Genomic DNA, 9,376 nt, shown 5'->3' on the forward strand with positions numbered 1-9,376 from the left:
GCAACCCAGGGGGTAAAGCTTGAATAAATAAATACAAGACATCTATGAGATTATAATAAGTATCAAGTATAAATATGGGTTGCGTCAGTTATATGAAAGCCTATGTGCTATATGTAAAATTCAATTTGTGGTTAAAAAATATGCAAAACCACCCAAATCACACGGAAGATTATTTGATTTCAAAATGGAACATTCTGCTCTGATTTTACAACTTTTTTTGGCCTAAATTCACTGCATGTAAATGAGAATATCAGTGGACTAAATGTCATAAGATCCTTGTGCAGAGAGAGAGGGCAGCCCATGCTTTAGCGATCTCCAAACATGCACAGCACATTGGTCAGCACAGCCCTGCCCTCAGAACCTAACCACCAGCTCAACAAGGGCAAAGCTGTTTTCCCTTTGTCCCCAACTGCAACCTGTTGGCCTTTAACAGAGAAACCTCTGGAACAAGGTGTTTTCTCCAAAGGCTCTCATCTTCCTTTCTGATGTCTACTCTTTGGAATTAAGCATTTCCTCCATTCAGCCATGATCACTTCACTTTTCTCCAACCTTGGGTTTATCTACTTGCTTCTGGTGATCATTCATCTGAGCTTGAGCAGTCCTATCAACCCCGCTGAGAACCATCACAGGGCATCACTTGGTAGTGTTGTGGTTGATAATCCACTGGTTGATGCACGGGACTTTCTAAGCCAGTTTCTGTCTACGCTGAACCTCACAAAGCTGAGGCCCCAGACCCGGCAAATTGCTGCTCACAAAGAGCCGCCAGAGTACATGCTTGAGCTGTACAACCGATTTGCTAATGACCGGACTGCTGTGCCATCAGCCAACATTGTGCGCAGCTTCAATAATGAAGGTACAAGCTTCTAAATATTACCACTTACATTTTTTCTTTCTGCACACTCTTGTCACGTTTAATGTTGTGTTCAGGAATTTAAATTATTCAACAGTTTGACTTATGGAGGAGAAAGTGATGTACTGTAAATGCTAATTATCATTGTTTTATTTCATCCTGACAGTTTATGAGTGAGAGTGCCTTAAGTCTGATCACGCACATTCATACAAAAAGTTTGAAGCACGCTTTTTCATCCTTTAATTTCAGATTCATCCCCCTACGGTATAACACCCAGGGGTATAAGGATATATCCCTTGCTGTTTAATATCTCCTTGCCTCACCACGAACGAATAACATTAGCTGAACTTCGACTTTTCACTTTGGTCTGGAAGGCCCAAAGACCATCTGCTGGCTTTGATTGCAAGGTGACAATTTACAAAATACATGAGGGAGTTGTTTGGACTAAAGAGGTGGGGAAAGAAGGAAGAAGGAGGGGTAAAGAGGAGGTGTTGGAGATGAAGGATCTGGAGGAACTGGTGACAAAGCATATCCATGCAAAAGATAATAGCTGGGTGTCATTTGAACTGACGCATGTGGTTACACTCTGGCGGAAGTCAGGGTGTGCAACTCACAGACTCGAGGTTCATCTTGCATGTATGGGGTCAGAGGATGAAGGGGCCACACAAGAGGCCACAGAGGAGGCAGAAACCTTGGTGGACATTGACAGGAGCTTGGACGGGAAACAAAATACAATAATGATTGTGTTCTCAGATGATCAGAGCAGAGACCGCAAACAGGACAAACAAGAGCTCATCCAAATGATTAACCACGAGAATGACCTTCCTGAGAACATGGGCAGGGGCCAAGAACCCTTCTGGGAGCATGTTAATCACAAGAACAGCCATGCTAAACAGGACGAGCTAAACCAGCAGTCTCTCATGCGACCGCGGTCCAACCTTATCTATGACGCACCTCCTCGAATCCGTCGCAATGTTAAGAGCGAGTCATGCAAAAGAACACCTCTCTTTGTGGATTTTAAAGACATTGGCTGGGATTCATGGATCATCCAACCTCTGGGCTACGAAGCGTACAAGTGCAATGGCGTATGCAACCCGCCTATGACTTCTGAGGTCTCCCCCACCAAACATGCCATAGTGCAGACGCTGCTGAGTATAAAGAATCCAGATAGAGCACCGCGTGCCTGCTGTGTACCCACAAAGTTGGAGCCAATCTCACTACTTTATCACGATAATGGTGCGATTACTTTCAACCACAAGTATGAAGGAATGGTGGTGGCAGAGTGTGGCTGCAGATAGTCCTCAGAGTATTACTTATTACTAAGACTGTGTTGTGATGGATCTAAAAGTCATCATCTTAGAAACATCTCTATCTATCTATCTATCTATCTATCTATCTATCTATCTATCTATCTATCTATCTATCTATCTATCTATCTATCTATCTATCTATCTATCTATCTATCTATCTATCTATCTATCTATCTATCTATCTATCTATCTATCTATCTATCTATCTATCTATCTATCTATCTATCTATCTATCTATCTATCTATCTATCTATCTATCTAAGATCTTATGCATTGGTGTGTAAAAAGCACAGGTCAGGACTTAGTTGTAAATTAGAAATCAACACATGATGTAAATTTGCAATTGTATAAAGATAAATCAATAATCCTTATATTAATGTAGACTATAAGCCTTTCGATATAATGCTGCAAATCATTAACCACAAACATCTATTAGTCAAAACAAGAGAGAGGAAATGATTGTCTGACAGCAAATATCTGAAAATCAAAGTATAAATGTTGTTCCCGTCTCATGCCACATCATGAGGAGTGAGCCAAAAAGCTAAATAATGCAGACAACAGCAATAACCTTCTGAATATTTTGGGATTCTTAGAGAAATTAAACAAAAAACTTCCTTTGTAAGTCTCCACATTTTCTTCAATATCTATATTTATTTCAATAATTTATACATATTTTATGCACTACATAAACTGTAATGCGTATTTTTTTAAATTATGAAAAGCCTTATGTGTTATTTGAATAGCAATCCTGCTGAAATGCTTTATATTGAGATATTCAGCCACAAATTTCTAAATGACATAATTTACTTCTTTGCCCTGTGGCATGTTGGAGCCAGCCAGATGATTTAAAGACTGACATTTTTTCTCCTATTTGCTTGCCATACTTGCAGAAAATGTATTTTCGATGGCTTTTGACCAGGAGAGGACTTTACGGTATGTTGGAGCTCTTCGGGGGCTTCTTGTCTGAAAAATGTTATTTCTCTTGCTTAATCTTGCAGTCGACTGCTGTGAAATCATGCTTTATACCAACCATTCATATCTTGCTTTTTGGCTTTCGACATAAATGCTAATACGGTTGGGAAAAAATAAATAAAATATCTGAAAACAAATATGTTCACTGAGCAGTTTTTGAGCTTGTGCAACATATTTCATTGTCAGGTAATCACCGCACTCCCCATCAGTCAGCCGTAATCCCCGTCCCTCTAGCGCCACATGCCTGGCGGGCCTCACTCTGCCTGCTTCCATACCAGAGTGATAAAGAGGTGTCAGAGCCTGGAGTCTTGTAGGCCATCACTCAGGATGAGACGCCACTCCAAGTGGTAGCATTTGTGAGAAGGTGGTGTCAGATTCCTGGTCTCGAGCGCCAGCTTGTCCTAATGACAATTCTGCCATCAGGTTCCCTGCTGCCCTCTGAACCCTCCCACTTCCCTTTTTTGACACTGGCATGCTTACACTCTTATCAAGGCCAAGGCAACGGTACAAATGGAAAAAATACATGTCACATCATCACCTAGCTTTTGCTGTTAACAGTCGGAAGTAGATAACAATAATGGAATAACACTGTGGAACTTAATAGGATCCTCACGCAATGAACAGATTTACATGGGCCAAGTGTGCAGGGCAGAGATACGGACCGGCAGTGAATGGATTAATTTATCATTGTGGAACTTACAGTATTTAAAATGGATGTGAGAAATATTTTATTTTACAGTTTTTCTCAGTCGCTTTGGTGCTTTTCTCACATCACTATTAACATTTGCACAGCAGTTAGTGTAGTTCTCAAAACAATTAGTGCAAACTGCAAAACCTAGTGGATAACCTGCAAAAGCAGGTCACTTGCTCAAAATCGATGATCCATTCCTCAAAAGCAAGTATTCATGTCAATGAAACTGTCAGTGTCATCAAAATGAGAAGTCTTGACACCATCTTGATGAACAAGATAATCAAATGGCTTTGTCATGTTTTCATTAGGACAGTGTACAGTAGTCTCTCAGTGTCTTCCAATGCAAAAAAAGGTCAGAACTCGGTGACACTACCTAAAAATGCTCAAGAGAGCACTATACATTTTTTGCACAGCCATGTACAGTAAAATATACAGTAAAGTTAGACATTCCTGTAGTTATGGAAGTAAGTGAGTACAAGACACTGAATACGTATGTTTCACATTTTTACTGTGTAGGATTTTTGTAATTCTACAACATTGTGCAAAAGAAAAATACTCTACAGTCACGTATTTAGAAAAAACGTGAGAAACACCCTTTTGGTAGAGCTGTGCACAAATGTGAACAATATAACAGTACATATTGTAACTGAACATACGTAAATCATTCTGGCACATTCAGACGTTCCTGTCTGTCTGGCCACATATTCTCATCTACATCACAACGCATATCATCCCTTGCAATGCAGCGAGGAAAGTATCTCCTGGAGTGGTGAATCCACCCTCTGCATGACTCTGCTGTGATGTCGTCACATGCTGCATCCATGGCCATTTGTGCATGTGAGTGCCGGTCATAAACCTTCCACCTCCAGGCAGACAAAAACTCCTCCGTCGGATTAAGGAATGGGGAGTAGGGAGGGAGATATTCAACAGGTATTCTGTCATGTGCTGCAAACCACTGTCTGACCAGATGTGAGTAGTGAAAAGGGACATTATCCCACACAACAAAATACTTGTTGAGTTGACATCCACCCCTCTCATTCTCAGGGAGTATGCCATGAGAGAAATTGTTCAATTTCAAGGACAGGAAAAAATAATGAAAAAAAGGTATAGCATTTGCTTGACAGCATTTGAAAACGAATTCACCAATTTTATATGTAATGACTCAAGCAATGAAATAAAGACTATTAGTTTTATTGGAAACTACTATTTAGCATCCAAAAGTATAGTTCATTTTGACTGACATGACATAAGCAAATGATAATGTTGTCGATGGCAGAGAATTGTATGAAAGCACCTGATACATGTCCAAGAGCATTTGCAATTTGTTCAGAGGAAGGAGAAATTGCACAAATGACTAAAAGTTGCGGAGGTTGCATTAATAGTTTTGAGAATTTTCATTTTGATCTGAGAAAAGCACCAAAGTGACTGAGAAAAACTGTAAGCATAAAGCATGAGCCACAAATATATACCAAGAATGAAGCCAACAGGAGAGCTTCAATGAAAATTCATGACAAGAAAAAGTCTTACTGTTTGTTTTTCTTATCATTAAGAACTTTCATTTCTGCAAAGTGTTTTTTTTTTAATTATAAACATAATCTCATTAAGGTTAAACATTTTACATGTAAACACTTTCTACTCAGCCTAAAATATCTACGAAACATTCATTAAATAGGCTTTCCTTTCTTCCAAGGCAGCGAAACCCATAAAAGGTCAAGCTCGCTGTTACAGCAGTTGCAGATTAAAGGTACAGAACGTGACATTTGAAAAGCTTTCTGTTCATGTTAGACCATTTCTTTTATGTTTGCTCTCAGCTGCTTTGGCACGTTTCTTGGCCCCCTTTTTAGATTTCTCAGTACTGAACATGCACTTTCCACAACAGTTCATTCATGAAACAAAACACTATTAACCTCCAAAATGTTTTAACTGTCAAAGTGAAATTTTACCCGCTCAGTCACAGAATTACTTTGATGCTGTATAAAACCAGGGTTGTAAAAATGCATATTCTTTCAGAACAATAGTGGACTGTGTAGGTGTATTCTTCACCTTCTAATTCCATAATAATTGTGTGCTGCATATGTTGACTGACACTGAGTAGCTGCTATTACAGACTATTAATGTTGTGATGATAGCTGACTGCTGTTGTGTTTTTTATTGTATTGTACTCAAAGAAATACTCTTCAAGAACACGTGGTTCTGCATTCTGCTTTATTCTGCCATTATATTTGCATATAATGTAAAGGACACATCGTTCTCTCGTTCAGTGTAATGCTGGCCTAACAGCACTGTGTGCTTCAAACATCATCTGCAAGTTTCTATATATTCTTTTGATCGAGTTGCTTTCGAATATTTCTGCTGAAGTTTTCAAAATATGTAAAATCCCCCTAAACATGTGCTCATAATAAATAATAAGGCAAATGACTAAGTGCAATTGTTTACAGTGTGAAGAGTTACAGCCTGCTTATGTCTCTGTGAGCGAAACAGACATTTATATCAGTTCAATACTTTAATCGTCCAAATTAATGCAGCACTATCGCATTGTGTGAGTCATCATATTCAGAATAGCCTGTTTATTTGTCAAAATCTGCCAAACACGCACATTAGAAGTCATGAGTATGAAGACTGTAAAGCATTTTTATAGAGCTTGAGCGCAGCAGAGTTACAGTAATTTGTGGTGTTGGAGGAGCTGCTAAGATAAACATTTAATGCAGGCAACAGCCTGCCCATAAGAATAAGGATATGTGATGATATAGCAATGTAAAGGAAAGTAAAAACAGAGCACAACAGTATAAAGGAAGATGTAGGAGAAAAGATCGTGGATGAAAATCTGCTACCCAGGCAAGCGTCAGGATCACCCTCAATTTCCAGTTGTTACTATAACGTACTATTGTACACAGTAGGCTTTGTGTCGACAGCCATGCCTTACATGTTGCAGATCATTAGGATTTTGTTCTGTGCTCTGTACAATTTCTGTCTTTTTCTTACTGTGTCTGTCGTTTCCATCCATGTAAAAAGGTTTTACCAGGATTTCTATGAAAAGCTAAGTATGGCCTGTTATTGTAAAACCACCTTTAGTATTAATAACTCGAGATGATTGTTTTCTGTATGACTGTATCAATTTTCACACTGTTATGGAGGAATTCTGGCCCACATCATTTTTAATATTGCTTCAGTTCATTAAGATTTTCTTGGCAACTGTTTATGCTCAGCTCCTTTAAGGTTGTGCCACAGGACTTCAGCCAGGTTGAGGACTTGTCTGGGACATCTTGATTTGTTTCTTTTTCAGATTTCTTTGTTAGATTTGTTGGTGTGTTTAGGATCATGTATCCATACACACTTAGCTGGTGTATGGATTTGTTTGTGTATGTGCTATTAATTTATGGAAACTGTGATGGCACTGCTGTCCTGCTTGGCCAGGACATTTTTAGTCTCAAGAGTTTTTTCCCCCGGTTAAATAAAGGTTAATAATAATAATAATAATAATAATAATAATAATAATAATAATAATAATAATAATAATAATAATAATAATAAATAACCCTTCCTGCTTCTCCAAGGTCATTGTTGATCTCTTTCCTCCTTGGCTTTGGGTTAGCACACAGCTGAATGTGCTCAAACTTCTTCTTTTATAAAGATGCTCACACTTTCTGATGATCATAGAGTGTACAGTATTTGTATTTGATTAGCAGCACTAAAAGAAGCAATAAAAATCTCCTTAGTTATTCACAGAATTGCATTGAGTCCTGTGAAAACGTTCTTTTTGACATGAAAGCTAATTTTTTTTTCCTTTCCAACCTTGCTTTTGAATGCAACATTTCATAACTACTACAAAATGTCAGTCTGTTATACTCAGAAAATTAATAGTGTGGCACAGCAGGAGTTCAATGTCAGTGAAGCGTTGCAGAACAAAACTCTTAGGAAATTAGACAATGAGTAACACACTTCAAGAGTCATTGTGACAAAATAGCTAACCGTTCCCACCCCCCTGGTTTGCACTGTGCCAAAGGAATTTTTTATTTTGGCTGCACAGACTTATACGCTCATGCAAAAATCTTGATTTTGACACATGAATCACAGATTTGAGATGAGTTATGGTCTTTTGCAGTTTATATATACATAGTGCTATGCTGCATGTATGAGCTGTTTTAGGAAAAGTATATTGTTACTACTGTAAAATGTTTTACAATACACATTTGAGTTGTTAGCATATTGATTGATTTTTATCATTTAGATCACCTGACTTACACAATTGATGATGTCTAATTTGGGAGGGTAAAACTATTCATATGAATCAAAACAACTGAGAAAAACATCACTAAAACACTGCTCTGTTAATAGTGGGAATTAGCTTCATGTTAAAGCTGACTGGGACATGATTGGTCATGCATTTACAATAATAGTGGATTGGATTTATATAGCGCTTTTCAAGGCACCCAAAGCGCTTTACAATGCCACTATTCATTCACACACTGGTGGAGGCAGCTACAGTTGTAGCCACAGCTGCCCTGGGGCAGACTGACAGAAGCGAGGCTGCCATATCTTGCCATCGGCCCCTCTAGCCAACACCAGTAGGCAAGTAGGGTAAAGGGTCTTGCCCAAGGACACAACGACCAGGACAGAGAGCCCAGGGATCGAACCGGCGACCTTCCGGTTACAGATGCGATTCCCAACCCCCTGAGCCACGGTCGCCTCTGCAAGGTAGAAACTAGTGGCATGCAACAGGAAATAAATGTTTATTTGTATGCAGAACCAGAAAAGATCTTCCTGGAAAAACTAGTGTTTAAGTGTCCCAGTTATTTTTAATCAATTATTTGAAATCATAGCTTTTGTTTAATGATTATAGTTTGATCCACCATAACTGAAAATAGCTGGAGACATAAAGTAAATGTGAGTAGATACAATTAAATGATCTCTCTGTGTAGCCCATTTAATTTACCCCCAACCAAAGGTCATTTTTCACAGTCCCAGATTGAGACATGACTCATTGTCTCCAGTTTAACTCTGCATCTGAAAAAATGTTAAATACTTAAACTTATATATGTAGCAATGACAGATATTAATGTTAAACATAAAGCAATTTCACAAAATAAAGCCAGCATATGTAGCATACAAATAAACCCCAAGACTAATGTTTTTTTCTATGCTTATATGTATTCTATGCATCTCTCAGGAACAGTTAATTGTGGCTTTGATCACAAAGCCATGCTGTTCAAAACATTGGTTTGCTAGGGGTAACAAAAGAAAGCCTTATGACAGGAAGTCATGGTATGAATAACATAAATAATATCTGATCAAGTACAGAGGAACACATCTCTTTTTAAATTTTTTTTTTAATATTTGGTGCAGTGTACACGTAGAATATCCTAGAACTCACTGAGACTTTGATACTTGAAAAATGAATAGGTTCGCTGTGACAATTTAGTCACTTTTCGCTCTCAGATATGAGCTTTAAGCTCACAGCAGCGCGGCGATTTTCACTGTCTTTACTGTAAAATAAACAAACAGCACCGCAGCGGCACGCCTGTCATCTCCTGCGTGGGCATGCGCAGATGGAGC

General features: G+C 38.6%; 1 protein-coding gene across 1 annotated transcript; it reads left to right on the plus strand.

The window, feature by feature from the left end:
* The first annotated feature begins 486 nt into the window (after positions 1 to 486).
* Positions 487 to 2,178, plus strand: bmp10l (bone morphogenetic protein 10, like). Its single transcript, XM_080875262.1, has 2 exons — positions 487 to 853; positions 1,100 to 2,178. The coding sequence occupies exons 1-2, from the start codon at positions 526 to 528 to the stop codon at positions 2,146 to 2,148; spliced, it is 1,377 nt and encodes a 458-aa protein (XP_080731388.1). The 5' UTR covers positions 487 to 525; the 3' UTR covers positions 2,149 to 2,178.
* The last annotated feature ends 7,198 nt before the right edge of the window (positions 2,179 to 9,376 follow it).

This window comes from Rhamphochromis sp. 'chilingali' (genome assembly GCF_963969265.1).
Source record: "Rhamphochromis sp. 'chilingali' genome assembly, chromosome: 2".
In the NCBI taxonomy this organism is placed as follows: Eukaryota; Metazoa; Chordata; class Actinopteri; order Cichliformes; family Cichlidae; genus Rhamphochromis; species Rhamphochromis sp. 'chilingali'.

What these genes read in the sequence shown, in the direction of transcription:
- bmp10l (XM_080875262.1), top strand. Translation starts at nt 526, where the DNA reads ATGATCACTTCACTTTTCTCCAACCTTGGGTTTATCTACTTGCTTCTG. An exon ending in GCGCAGCTTCAATAATGAAG is followed by an intron (nt 854 to 1,099) that starts GTACAAGCTTCT and finishes CTTTAATTTCAG; the next exon opens with ATTCATCCCCCTACGGTATA.